We start from the raw sequence: 15,218 nt of genomic DNA, 5'->3' as shown, positions 1-15,218 counted from the left end.
GATATATATAGGAAACAAATAAACCCAATAAAGCAGCTCTTGTACAACAGGTTACTCAAGTTACTTAGATTCTGCTCAATCAGTTCTGCATTTGTTAGTGATTAAAACAATATTTTCATGTGTCAGTGGCAAACTGTTTTAAAGACCCAGCTTAGCAAGTGAGGTGTTTTGTTTGGATAAAGACTGAACAAGCGCTTATCTCTCCGACCTTTACTACACCACTAACACTGTGTAGCTCATTTATTTGCCTGACTCTAATTTATTCACAAACTTCATGCACCTCATTATTTACCAAGTTGTTTGTGCTGACCAGACACTTGAATGGATAATTAATGGATAATAAGAGAACATTCAGTAATTAACCAATGAATCTTAAAACTGCTGAAATAAGCATTTGTATTGGTTATTGCGATAAAATCTGTGGCTGCTTTCATGAATGTGTGTGCATCTGTAGTTTTACATAGTTTCTTTCTGCATCAGGAAACATGATCAAGCCTTATTTTAATAAGAGCAGATGATATACAAAATTACCAAGTCTGGATTTATAGTTTTTAAGTTTTAAACATGCTACCATCTCTGCATCAGCAGTGTTTACCTTTCCGACTTGTCAGGAGTCCACCCATGCACAGTGAGAGCACGGGCAGGGTGCATGCAGGTCGGTTCAGTGTTGTGGTTATTACAGTCCTGCGATACAGACCTGGGGCACTTTTATTTCAGACCACTTTATTTACTTATGGCTATTGGGAGATGAAGAGGATTTCAAGAAATGAAGAAAGAAAGTTATTTAGAAACAACTTACCGACCTTTAACTCCGATCTCTATGCAAAGCTAATCTAGCAGTAGCTTCATATTTAAATTCCCTCTCCTCTAACCTGTCCAAATTCCTCTTTCCTGGCCCTACCCCTAGATTTGAAGTGCTCTTCGCTGGGAGTGTCCTTCAAACAGAGAGAAAGGGCTAGGAATTGGGACATCACTTGCTACGTCATCAGTAGCCAACCAATTTAAACCTTTACTGTAGTATCAAGGTGGAAATACTGAGCCATTCCTTTGACTGCTTTGCTAACATGCTTTTTTGTTACTATATAAATGCAACAGGTCAGATGTTAACATGTTTAAAAATGTGATTTTCCATGAGGGGGTACTGAAAGAGACATTCTCTGTAATGAACTGAATAGACATGATTCCAAATATACTGATCTACTCCAAAGGGTCCTCCATGAGTGAATGTTTTGGGTGAATAGAGTGGGCGTTATAAGAACTTTGATTCTAACAGAGCTCTTGCCGTCAGCTGCTCCTCTACAGTCATGTCTTTGAAGTTGATTAAAGTTTTGACGTAGAATGAATGTTTAGTCCGTGTCCTGCTTCAAGACTCTAACAGATACATGCAGGTCTGCGTCTGTATGTCTCTGCGTAAGAGAATAAATTAGCTCCTGGAGCCAAACCACAGACCTTTATCACGGATCTTCTCACTGTTCACTTGTAACTGCTGAGGGATTCACTTCAGTTTTTAATGACCTCAAATAAGAGGTGAAGATACTTATAAGTTTATGACAAGTACTTCATTAATTTATTCTGAAGAGCAGCTCGGCTTATTTGACATAAAAACTAGAAATTTCATTGCTCTTATATGCCTTTGCCAAACACAAGACATTCAATAAAGGCAGACTTAAGATATGATGTTCAAGAGGCCAAAAACTTTTGATATCACAAATCTGATCAGTTCATTTGTGAGTCAACATGAACTTCTGTGCCAAATTTGAAATGATTCACAACTAATTCACATGAAAAAAATTACTTTGTAAGTTACCTTGAGCTTTGAACACTGAATTATTATCAGGTGATGCTCTAGTCCAAGTGAATGTTTGTGCCAGATGTAATGAAATTCCTCATGGGTGTTCCTGATGTATCAGTTTTACAAAAACACTAGGCCACGTGTCCTTTGACCTTTAACTTACAAAAATCGAATCAGTTCATCCGTGTGCCAAAGTGAAGACTTGCACCAAATTTGAGGAAATTCCCTCCAGGTACTTTATGAGCATCATGTTCACAATCACAACAATGTTCATAGGGTCATAGTTACCATGTCCTTTGGCCATGAAATTGAACCAGTTCATCGTTAAATCTGTGGGACGTAGATAGACGGACAGTACATACAAAAATCAAACAAACATGGTTGTTTAAGGAAACAGTTAACCATGATCTTTACTGAATATGTAACAGCATGTATTAAACACACAATAAACTAAAGTAGAAACTAAAGACACCAGATGAGACTATTTTACTATTTTATTAATATGTAGAAAATGTAATAAAAAAGGAACTATATAGTACATGTTCAAACTAGAGCTAAATTTGACAGTAATATCCAAGGTTATCCAACAACAAATCCACAGTTTCAGTACATATGAGCTTTTCAAACAGTCAAGATCACATTCCGTTAACATTTACATTCTCGTGGCGAGATCTCCAATCATTGACGGTACCTGGCGTCTGTAACAAATCCCACTTAACTTCGTGGTCATATCAGTTCATCAGCTTGTATAAGTAAACCCGTGAAATAAATAAGTTTTCATTTTGATACCAAACAGGACCTGGTATGGTGATTAACTGATTTCTTTTTACAATGTCGCATCAGTCACAGAGTGATTGGAAAATGAACAGCAGTGAAATAAATAAGGGGAACGAGCTTCCTCAGTAGAAACGATCTGATGCTGTTTGAGTTTTTTTTTTCTCCAGTGACTGAGACTGAGGTTTAGGCTTTAATGATGGGGGAGATGCTCTTTTCAAACAGTAGACTGAGGGGGTGAAATTTTACATAATGACAAACATTGAGATAAAATGTTAAAAAAAAAAAACTCAATCAGTTGGTTTGTATTGAGAAAAAGAATCTACTTTGGTGTATGTGTTTATAAAGGGAATACAGATGTTCATAATACAAATAAAATAATTCAGGCTCTTTTCATATGTGTAAATCCATGCTGAGAGGGTTTCAACATCTTTTTCTGAAAGCTCTCAATGAAAAGTAATATTGCTTTTTAATTACACTAATGAATCTCAAGCAATAGATGAATTATTTAAAGAAAATAACATTCATATATAGATTATTAGCCTAAAATAAAAGGTTAGAGAGAGGTTTTCTTCTTGACACGATTGATTTTCTCATTGATTTAATGAAAACTGATGGAGGATGGTTGAAAAACAAATATGTAAAATAAACGTGAATATTGAATGAGCTTTCTTCCTAAAAGTTTAGTGAAAGAGCACCTCAAAATTTGCCATGAGAGAAATCTCTCATAATACAAATAACATTCTGTTCCTTTTCTGCAAAGCCCCAGGACCTTTGATTCCTTGTACAAAAATACACAGAGGCGAACTTTATCTAAGTAGTTAATGAAATAAGTACATGGAGAATTTCCTACCCTACCATAAATCACTATGGGAGATGGATTGCATGAGAGGCTATGGAACAGTCACTTTGACACCCAAACATAAATCAGACCTGGGGAGGGGTCACGTGTTTGTTATAAATTATATTTTGGGTTATGATGGTTGTATTTTGCCTTCGAGGACAGTTCCACTGTTTCCACAACGGCCGGGGGACCTGATGATGTAAACACGTTTTCTACATCTTCTATCTCACAAACCGTTTCAAGAGCACCTTTGACCCACAGCAACAAAGTCATCTGACACTATACAATCTAAATGAAAACATGTTCTAATGACATTTTCTATCAGGCTCAAGACATGCAGCAGGCTCCACCCACCCCTGAACACAATGTCTACAAACAAAGTGGTTGAGGGGAAATGATTCAGTGGGCTTCATTAATTAGTTTGCAGTTTAAGGGGGAACACATCAAATGACACAGTATCGTCAACTCTATATCTACACAAGTATATTAGTAGTAGTTTATAGAGGGGAGAGTCACTATTGTTATTGTTTCTAAAAAGGACAGAAAAAATTGCAAATGAAAAATATCCACAGACGTATGATACAAGCCAGATCTGCTGGTTGACTTCAATGAGAATTGAAGAAACTGACTGAAATATATAATAATATAACTGAATTATAGAAGAATGACATTAACAGCTGTTTAAAGTATTATATATATTATATAGTAATACAAACATTGCTTGAAGCGATGGTGACATTGAATTCCAAGTCATGTATTGGACAATCAATTTTGTTTTTTGTTATCTCCGCCAAGGAGGTTATGTTTTCACCGCTGTCAGTCTGTTTGTAAGAAAGAATACCCCAAAGATGCTTAATGGATTACCACAGAATTTGGTGGATGGATGCCGTATGGGTCAGGGAAGAACCCATTTAATTTGAGTAGATCCAGATCAGGGGTTGGATCCAGGATAACATTGCAGGATTTTAGGAGGGATTATTCAGAATAAAATAATCTGGCATGTTTAGGGAAATGATATCCATGAAAGAATGCAACTTGGTGCAGTGAGCGGTGCAGGAATGTGCCCTAGTTTTCGGTTGGTTTGTATATTTGTTTGTAAACAATACTACGCAAAAACTACAAGACAACCTTACCACAAAACGTAGTAGAAGGATGTGGCATGAGTCAGGGACGAACCAAATAAACTTGGATCCAGATCAGAGGGTGTTTTGTTTCGTGAACATTGTGAGAAGGGACATTATTCAACATTTTCCTTAATTTAGCAGAGAATGATTCATAGATCTTGATGAACAAAAATCTGGTATGTTTAGGGAACTAATATTTATGAGTGTGTGCAATTTGGTGCAGATCCAAATACGAACTCTACTGAGTCCCTTTCTAGTTAATAGTGTGAGGCCAGAGAGGAGGATCCATAGTAATCATTTTCGACAGGAAATTTAAGTAGAAACTGTTCCCAGAAAACTCCTGTTAACTAGTTAGCACTGAACACTTTGTGCAACAGTGAGGACACTGACTAAAACAAAGTTCTTGGTGGGCATTGCAGATTACGTCCGCCCGACTAAAAGAATACATTCTCTGCCATGTTTGCTGATTGTGTTGTTCCACCGGGGAGCTTAAACAGCGAAGCAAGTAAAAGAAGGGCACAAAGGAGAAGGCTTGGCTCCACTCCACCTACTGTTCTGCTCTCTTTGTTAAGTTCATCTCAGCTAGCAGTGGGGGAGAGGCGAGGCTAAAATCTGCAGCGTGCCCACCCTGGCTTTCTTTTGCATAGAATTTAGTGTTCGTGTTGCATAAAGTAACGCTCGGGGACACGATTACCATAAAACTCTCTGAAAAGTGAGAATCTATTAACACAGGACAGAAAAAGCTGCTTCTGTGGCTTTGGTGACAGTTTGACTGGCGTCTTTCCAAACAGCAGACTGACTGTTAATTATGCAGATCTTTGGTTAAATGTTACATCTATCAGCACCATCTCTGCAAGCAATCACAGCATCTACATGAGGGGGTGAAAGACTTTTTAAGTGTTTGTAATTTGCTTGAGAGTGATATCAAACGCCCACAAACGATTCAATATATCGGCTGAATTGAATGAACAATAGCTTTGCTGTGTTCCCACTCGTAGTGCAAATACTGTCTCAGTGTGACTACCAATATTTAATAAACTAGAATATTAATGTTTATCTTCATTCTGCTTAAATAATTAACACAAATAACATTAAAAATTAACAGACAAACATGTAAAATGAAAGAGATGGTGATGAAGCTGTTGCTGGTGCATTGATTTTGATTTTTCACAATTTTCTTCCCTCTCATGTTCAGTATTTATCATCATGTTGAATGATTACATCAACTTAAAATAGGCTAAACAAAACCAAGGCATCAAATCATATTAAATAGATGGGACTTCAGTCACAATATCAGTTATAAAAATATATATATATCTTACAGTTAAGGGTTTTAATGGCATATACAGTATATCTTTCATTAAAAGTGTTGTTATTCATAAAGGTTAAAATAACACTAACTCTAGAGCACTCTTCAGGACCCTTCTGAGCACATTTCCTTGCACCCCAGGGGAAAGGCAAATCGCAGAGCGAAAGGGGGGAAAAAGAATGTTGGATTGCCTTCCCATTTTTACAGCAAATAAAACCATTGTCATTCAAAGTATTCAATAATAAATTACATACAGTGTCTTCTATCATCTGGGTAGAAGTACAGCAGGGCGAGACAGCTAAAGCTGGGCAGGAGTAGAGATAAACAGAGTTCGGACATTGCTTCACCTTCTCTGCTTCTCATACGATCACACCCATGTTCATGACAGCTTCCGATTGTTGGTAGTGTATTAATAATGTGATGTGTTATTATACAAATGAATATTAATAAGTATTAGTAGCCTTTTTCCCTTCATAACCGTTTTCTTCTTTGCAGCCTCATGAAAGAGCCTTGGCACAGTAACATCACGACGTGCCTGTTCTGTCAGTGAGGCGCACAGATAGCAGGGACTCAATACCGAACACTGTCCGAACTCCATTTATCCAGACTGCGGGGTGGGCGGAGGTGGTTTGTTTAAACAGGGGCAGACCGCCTCCTCTTGCTGCTGATGCTACGGAAGTTGAACGGCCTCATCTTCATCTCCACAGAGGGAATGGAAAACTCGTGGCCTTTCCAGTGGTACCAGTTGATACCCTGTAAGTGTAAAAAGTACAAATTCAGAATCAACAAGGCTCTCGTTGGTAATTCTGGAAAAGCTAGCAGACCTTTGCAGCAGCTCGCAGAGTAAACTTTCACATGACGAATACAATGATTTGACGTGTTTTAAACTGATCTGTGAGGGTCACAGACATTGGCTTTTTTTTTTTTGTACAACTTTATTTATTGATGGCTATTTGGACATGAAGAGGATTGCAACAGATACGATGAAAAATAGCATATATATATATATATATAAGGCTATACAAACCATTTGTGGAAATGACCGAAAATTTTATTTTATTTTGACGACTGTGAATTTTGATTTCGACTGAAAGAAGTAAAAGCAAGTGGGGTGTAAAAAAAAACCCACTTAAGAGCTAGCACCAATGTGAACTTGCTGTGATTATAGTGGCATCCAAGCGCTTTAATCCCTGTCGCCATCAAATCCAGGTTTATACCAAGAGGCTATTTTTCTCTGCGTGCCTTTTTCAAGCCCATCCGTTGCTGCTCCCACTTGGTTTCATTTCGTGTTATCAAAAGACAGAGAGGAAAGTACAGAGTGCAGCAAGAGAAGCGGCAATGCTGCAAACCCTTTGTAGTTGGACCAGATCACAGCTTCACACAACACCTCACTTACACCGTCTTTCTTTTCCCCCCTCAGTGTTGAGCTGAGGGGAAACACATCACATTCCAGACAAGCAACCAACACTCGTTCCCACCTCACAAAAAGATGTCCATTTCACCACTGTACTATTCTTCTTCATCAAATATATGCATACAAAATCTGTGTCCTTTTTATTTAAAATATTTTGACACAGGCACTCTCGACTCTTTTAAGATGCATCACCCTCCTCAGTTTCTCTAAAGTTGGACATGTGGTGCAGCTGTTGGGCTCCATGAAATTTTGACCTTTCAGTTAACAGTAGCTCCTCCGTCAGACCAATCAGTGTGATGAGTATGAACCCTGATGTCTGTAGGAGGTTTGGAGTCACTTCATTTACAAATATTTCAAGATGGCATTTTTTTAAACTTTAATCACTGCGTCTGCAATCGAGCTAATTTATGGGAGTTGCGTAAATGCCAGACTACCGCACCAAAAGGCCACCATTTTGATGAGGCATTGGATTAAAGAGCTGTTTTACAAAAGTCTAAGTTTGACAAATTCCATCCCCACTGTGTTGGTGCGCACGCTGAAATCTAAGAGACCAACAAGAGGTGAAAAATGTGCTGCTGGGCCCCTTTTAACCCTCGATGAAAATAACTGTTAGTTGCAGACCTAGTTAATACTAAGGCTGAATATTAATAACTCTAAAACAAATATTTTAACTAAATTATCACAAATCACTTCAGGCCCAAAGTCTGGAGCTATTGGAGCCCTGCGAGTTTTATATCTATCCCAGATACAGAACCACAAGAAAAAGGTTTAGTATTTTGAGTAAATCCACCTTTCAGACTTAGACAGAAAGAGATGCTTGGCTTAAAGCTAAGAAGATGAATTACCATGTTCACTTTCTGATCAGTGTATTCACCAGATGACTGACCTGACTATGTCTGGACTCGCCGTATTTTCCATTGAGGTTGGCCCGGTGGCAGTTCTTGTACCACCAGGCTCCTTTGTAAGACAAGGCACAGTTAGTGACAGCGATGTCATTGTCTCTGTCTTTTGTAGAGAAGGGCCGGCCCTGGTGGTAGCTCAGAGAGTCACCTGTGATCAGAGGAAAGAGACAGAGAGAGACAGAGAAAGACAGAAAGACAGAGAGACAGAGAGAGAGAGAGAGCGGTGGAGAGGAACAAACATCAATGTATGCCTAGCATCACTGGCGTATGGCTAATGGCGTGATGAGGGGCAATAAATGATCCAGGCAGGCGGGAGGGAGATGGAGAGGAATGAGGGGGTGGAAGCTGAAAAGGGGTCCTGCCGCGGGCTCCATGAATTTATTTAGGCAGAGAGAATTATAATTATAAACATGAGGAGATGACAGGTAATGCTGCCATATGGTCTTGTTGACAGACTGAGAGATACATGGGAGAGCGATGGGAGTGGAAATGTCGAGGAGTGCTGAGGCAGGTTTTAGAAAAGGGAGAAAAAAAGATGGAGGGGAACGAATACAGGAGACAAAAATGCAGATGGCAGAGGAGGGAAGGGTGATTTTCACTTAAAGGCTAGAAAAGCAAATAGTTTGCTACAGGGATGGATGAATGGCACACTGGCTGTTTCTACAAAATAAGTGGGATGGTTATAAGGGTTATGAAATGCACATTCATGAATCGTGCATTGAAAATAACAAATGTAGTCAACCACATACCAGCGGTGCCATTGTACTCTCCTATCCTGAGCTTGTAGAGGTTTCTCGCATCTCCAATGGAGAACTTGTCGTAATTGGCGTAAACCGACTCCTGTCCATCCCTCATGTCGATCCTTAGCTCATAGCGGCCCTGAGCAGCGATCTTCTGGATGTTGTCTAGACCTGTAGAGAAACAGGAAACATTTCTTTGATTTGTAACATCTGCTGTCTAAACACAACCTTTGAATCAGTTCAACCTTGAGGCCACGCAAACATTTTAGCCAAATTTAAAGAGATTTCTTCAAGGTTTTCCTGAGATATCATGTTCAAAAGGTCAAAAACCTGTTCTGTGAGGTCACAGTGACTTTAACCTTTGACGACCATCACTTCATCTTTGAGTCCAAATGAACCTTTGCAAGAAAATCCCTCTCTGTGTTCCAGACATCACATTTACAAACAAAAAATGGATAATGATGTGTCACTGAGTGGAGGCAAAAAAGTGTATTTACAATTTTCTAACAACTCAAGGATAAATCTTATGTTGCTGATGTGAGGAAAACAACTCTGTCCAGACGAGAACACATAAAAGACTCTTAAAGATGAGACAAACATGCCAGGCCAGCAGGTGACGACAGAGTCTACCTCAACCATCTGTCAAATAATATATACTAATAATATTATTATTAATATGGGGCCAGGCGGACGCCTGTGAATGCTGGTAATGTGGTGCAGTAAAGCTAAATTTAGCTGCAAACTTGTGAATAGACCTAGCAGTGTTAACTAAACGTAGAAAACCAGGTATATAGCCATGTTTCTGGTAGAGGATCATGTATGCTGTGACATCATTGCTTCCCAAACACTCAATTTTACATAAAAACACTGTTTGCGTGTGGATGAGAGACTCAAACGCATAGGAAAAGGTATGTTATGATAAATATTCACAGAATGGAGAATTAATTTAAAACAAAATTTTCTTTACAAGAGAAGCTCAAACATCATCTTTAAGACAGTGTAGCTTAAATAAAAAACAACATCAATTTCTGCATTTAGTTTGAACTCTACTTTGCCTTTAAAATATTTTCAGTATTTCATGTACTAATATGCTTGGATAGAAAAAGATAGTGTATACTGTGCAGACCGAACTCTATTTTTCATATTTTGATAAGGAGAAAGAGAAAAAAAGTAAAAGTTACTTAAAATTAGTGTATTTGTGTGACTTAATGATAATCACATCCACACTCATACCATGATTTTAATGTTTTGGCGGAGTGAAAAACATTTTGTGCCCCACCTAAAAATGAGTCCTGATAAGCACTAAGTCTGTCAGGCGGTTGTGTGGACGTGGATGATCGTCATCGTCAGGAGAGGTGGAAACTGTCACCACCAGTCGCCTGCAATTGCCACAGCTCTCTGAGATATGTGGCCTTGCTCTCTATCTCCTCAGCAGCAGATACGTGGCTGCTTTGAACTCAGGCAGGCAATAAGACCCCACACAGACCTGAGCTATCGGAACCACGTTTGCTATCAGATTACAACAAGCACCCATTTGGAAAAGTGCCTCTTTTCCCGCTTAACCTCCGGCAGAAACGTCACATGTGCACTTTTTCTGAACCCGGAGAAACTCTGAAGAAAAGAGAAAAAAATCCTCCACCTTCACTGATAAGAAAAGAGAATTAGAAATCCAAGAGAGCAGAGGAAACTATAAGTCTGCAGTAATATTCCAATTGAAAACAGATACATATATTTAATAACCAAACAACATGGGAAAATCAACCTCATCTTAAAATCCTATTGTATAATAGCAGCATATAATCAGCAATTAATATAACACCCCTTTTTAAACAGTTTTATGGGATCAGACTGATTTATTCCAAACTGCAGTAATTAAAAAATGCAGTCTGACACATTATTTCAGTCTTGTCCTATTATACTACCAGTATTTACCATCTTGTCATATTTTAATACCGGTGTTAAAAAAAGAAAAAGGAATAGGATAATGATCACAAATGGCACACAGCCGCCCTGGTTTCTCTGTTACTACATCATCAAACTGACATTGTGTTCAGCATGACTGGCGGAGGTCAGTAAGGATGAAGAATAGATTGCCCTCAAGCAGCAATAAAAACGGCCGTTCTCAAGTTGTAACAGTTAATAATGAAAGCTTAATTTCCATATTCTTTACTGCTGGCCAGTGAAGTGCCTCTTCTTTTTAGTCTGACTGGATTTAATACCGATGTTTATGGCTCCATACTGTCCAGTATATTGCTGTTCTGTGTGTAGAGGCAGTGATTAGCTAAGTGTTTGATGTAATGGTCTTTCAGTGCTGCAGCAGTGAACAAATCTGTGGAAACAAGAGTGAAGGTCAAATGGTTTGATATTGTAATGACCATTCATACGACGATACCATTTACTATAAGGAAGATACAATTTTACTGTGTGAACAGTTCAAATGCACGTCAAGGGATTTCCCTACCACTAAGAGACTGGAGCTTGGGTGCCTAAGCATATTTGCACATCATCTAGTGAGCTGAATGAACAGAATAAAAAAAACTATAGTTCACTATTCCTCTGGAGAGACAGGATTGTGCATTGACCTGAATATCGTTCTGTACAAAAGGTATGAACAAAGAATGGGGGCATTGTCTTTGCATTCATGCCAGCAGCAGAGAGCCGAGCATGGTGGGACAGGACAGCATGTTGTTGTATTAAACCTCACATTCATAGACTGTAAATAAAGATGGACGACACTTCTCCACTTCCTCCTGTCGTCAAAATATCCCAGACATGAGTGGTGCCATCTTGGGCTATTAATGTAATTTGGAACCAGGTTATGGCGTTTATTTAGTCTCAAAATGTGTTACTGCAAAACCATACTCGCAAGAGAGTATTTCTACTCTGCAAATTCATAGAACCTTATCCATGAGTGGAAAAGCATACAGGCCAACAAGCATTTGTGCACAACTACGGTTCCTTGAGCACGGGGCCGAGACCAGTGCAAACCCGCCCTTCCCATATGCGCTTGCAACTGCTCGACACCGCCCGACAGTCGCTTGCTCATCAAGTTTAATTTTGGGAACGGACACGGTCAACCAACTTTACCGGTGTGTGTTGTAGAGTTGGGGTGCATTTATCTCAGGAAACTGCCAGTTGTGACCTCATTTATTTCATCTTTGTATATTTTCACTCACATTTGGCTTGTAGTGGATATTAATGTTGTAATTAAAGAGGCCACTGAGTGCTGTTAACAACTCAGATAGTTTAATAAATAAATGAATTGATGAAGTCAAATAAATCATTAGATTAATGGGTCACTTTTGCACAGTAGTGATATCGTATTGCACACTAAGGCTTCAAAGTGTTCCCTGCTGGCATGTTATCTTTAATCCAGCATCATGGGCAGAAGCTTTCTCAGTAGCAGCTTTTAATGCTTCCCACCCTGAGGTTACATTAAGCTGCTTTAATGCACTGAAAGGAGCACAGGACAAGAGGGGATGGTCCAAGTAAAACCCTGGAGACCAAGGTGCCCTGGACTGGTATATAGTCAGAGCTTGTGAGGGGGTAGATTGTTGCTGATTCAGCTGAAGTAGAAACAGGTCGGATGAAGTGTTGTACTCACTGACCTACATATGCACGTCTTTTAGATCATATTGTAAAGGCCCAGCCATACTGCACGATGCCTTCAGGTGTCTGTCAATGGTCCCATCACTGTTTACATAAGACACTCTTTAAGATGGTGTGTGATGCTTGATGTGACAAAGATATGTCCAACATTTTTATCAGCGTTTTCAATTTTGTTTTTATAAATACTAAAATAGATAAATTAACGCTTTAAGCACATTTACTCTTAGCTTAAGAGCTGCTTGTGAATGTAACCTCTCTGTGGTTGTGTACAATATCATTCAACTTAATAACACAAACTACAGCTTTAAAAAACTGTATATAAACTCCTGCATTTACCTATTAGAGTGCTTTAGTCACTAATGGACTAGAACGCACCACAGCTATCTTGTGTTATAATCGAATATGTGTCAGCTGTAACGTAACCGTGTTTCCTCACAGAGATGTACATTTGATTTTCTTCTTGCCAATAGCTGACATTTGTTAACAACCACTCACTGTTAAATGGCAAGAATGAAATGTTCTGTGTCAGCGGCACATTAGCAAAATACCAATACATCATTTGTTCTACAACAGGGGGTTCATTTTTACATGCAAACAGCAGCATAAACAATAGAACATGAGGATTCACAATTTATCACACTCCTGCAGCTGCTGTGAGTGAAACAGGATAAAACAGATCAATAGGCCTACATGGTGTTTCCCATTATTTACTGTGGCCGCCCATCATCATCTACCTGAACACACTCAAGAATATCAGTTCCCTTAACCTGTCAGATTTTTTAGTGCTTTGTTTTGTGAATGTAATAAAAAATACCCTATTTTGAAATGTTAAAATAAAGTGATAGAAACATTCTGGATTGGCTTCTTGATTAAGATCAGCAAAAAACACTGAAATGATTCTTCCTTGACCGATGTTCCATCCTTCCACAAAATATATTAGAAAACCATGCAGTTGTTTTTTTTGTAATCTTGGTAACAAATAAATAAACAAACCAACAACAAACAAATAGACAGGGGTAAAAACATAACCTCCTTTGCAGAGGCTTTCAGCTGAAAATGTTTACACTTCTCATGTAATCTAAAAGAGCTATCACTTAGTATCTTGTGCTCTCGTTGCTGCAGAGCAGAGCTCTCTCTCTCATTGACCCGTCACAGTTGGTCGGACCATCTGCAGCACAGAGAAAGATCAAGCTGCGTTGGTGGACCATCAAAATGTTCATAAAGCTTTTAGCATCCTTGGCAGGCAGATCTCATGTAACACCTGCTCTAATCGTCACTCCTGTGCTCACTAGTGTCAATTGTGTTCATGTTCGGAGGCCAATCTCAATAATCAAGCCTCATAAACAGGAGAGGTCTACCTAAGTCCCCGGCAGAGCGGAAAGCTTGTTTGCTGGTCGTTACTCAGAAACAGCAACATGTCCACATACAGTGGGAACAGTCTGTTAAGAATGAGAGCTAAAGGGATGAATAGCAGCTCCGATGATGTCACTAGAAGGAAGAGACGGGGGCCACACTCGAGCGGCCAGCCTCGGGGAGACGTATCTGATAAAAAATGTTTTTAAATGTTTGTAAATGAGCATTACTCAGTCAAAAAACGTATTGTCAGTTAATAGTTAAAGACTTAATTATGTATATCCCTAGTCCCTCAGTTACAATATGGTAATAATGTAATGCCATAAAATCTCCCCTCAGTGTTATTTCATTTCTCTAATCAAAAAGTTAAAAAAACATTCTTCTCGAATTCCCGATTCACTTGATGAAATATTCATGTAATATTTTGCTTTAATCATCTGCACCAAAATAATAACACAAAAACTGTCCGAGGAAGAACCATGACTCATTTGCACATTTTCTAATGAATATAATTATTGTTTCATAATGAGATTTGGAGAGGGGGAGAGAAAAAAAATATTTTGTGGTCCATCAAAACAATGAGGATGTTCTGTTTCGTCTTTGAATCAGAGCGACACTTGAAACAATTAGCAATTAATTTCAGGGAGAGACGAACGTTCCCAGAATCCAGGAATGAATCACACAGACTTTGTGAAGTCGAGTGCCAAAAGATAAGCCACGTAAAATAAAAGGTTGAGCAGCGCGGTTCTCCACAAGATATTTGAAAAATCTTTACCCTAAAATAGATGTGTCAATAGAAACCAAGTGAAAGCTATGAACCTCTATTGACTGAACCTATTAAATTCCACAGTCATGGAGACGACGTGCAGATGAAGAGGGTAAAACAGCCTTCAGAAAACTGGAACATAGATTAAACTAGATGGGTGGTTGGTTGCTGCTCAATATGAGCCTATACCATAAAGTGCAGGGTGACAGTAAGCTGACGGAGGGCAGCAGCAAATCTAAGCTTAAATTTAATTTATGTAATACACTAATGAGTCAGTCAGTATTTTATTAAGGTTGTCAAGAAAAGTAAAGTAAGAGTTTGCAGTTTATTTTCCCTCACCCTCTTTAAATTAATAGTTTCATATTCTTACTATTCATGGCGCGAATAGAAAAAGTCTGAAGTTGTATTTCACAGTGTGTGTGGGTTTGCTAAAGCCAGGTTGGCTAATGTCAGTGATAACAGTGTCTGAGTAGAATGGCACTGAATAGAGTGCATACCTCTGCCAAGACCCAACAGACCCATTATAAAACCACTACCACTACGATCTGTTGATTTTTGTGTAATCCTGCTGGCTAACAAACAAAGAGACAA

The 15,218-nt window shown here is 38.8% G+C and overlaps 1 protein-coding gene across 5 annotated transcripts in view; it reads right to left on the bottom strand.

The window, feature by feature from the left end:
• Positions 1–2,268: 2,268 nt before the first annotated feature.
• Positions 2,269–15,218, bottom strand: part of tnr (tenascin R (restrictin, janusin)) — a 159,982-nt gene continuing 147,032 nt past the window's right edge. For all 5 annotated transcript variants that reach the window (XM_069511223.1, XM_069511226.1, XM_069511224.1 and 2 more), the window contains 3 exons: positions 8,909–9,070; positions 8,144–8,307; positions 2,269–6,596 (listed from right to left, as the gene is read on the bottom strand). In XM_069511223.1, the coding sequence (XP_069367324.1) occupies positions 6,477–6,596; positions 8,144–8,307; positions 8,909–9,070 (446 nt within the window). In that variant the 3' untranslated portion in view covers positions 2,269–6,476. The remainder of the gene's footprint in view (positions 6,597–8,143; positions 8,308–8,908; positions 9,071–15,218) is intronic.

Source organism: Paralichthys olivaceus, chromosome 16 (genome assembly GCF_024713975.1).
Source record: "Paralichthys olivaceus isolate ysfri-2021 chromosome 16, ASM2471397v2, whole genome shotgun sequence".
NCBI lineage: Eukaryota > Metazoa > Chordata > Actinopteri > Pleuronectiformes > Paralichthyidae > Paralichthys > Paralichthys olivaceus.
This window is presented reverse-complemented; position numbering and strand designations above follow the sequence as displayed.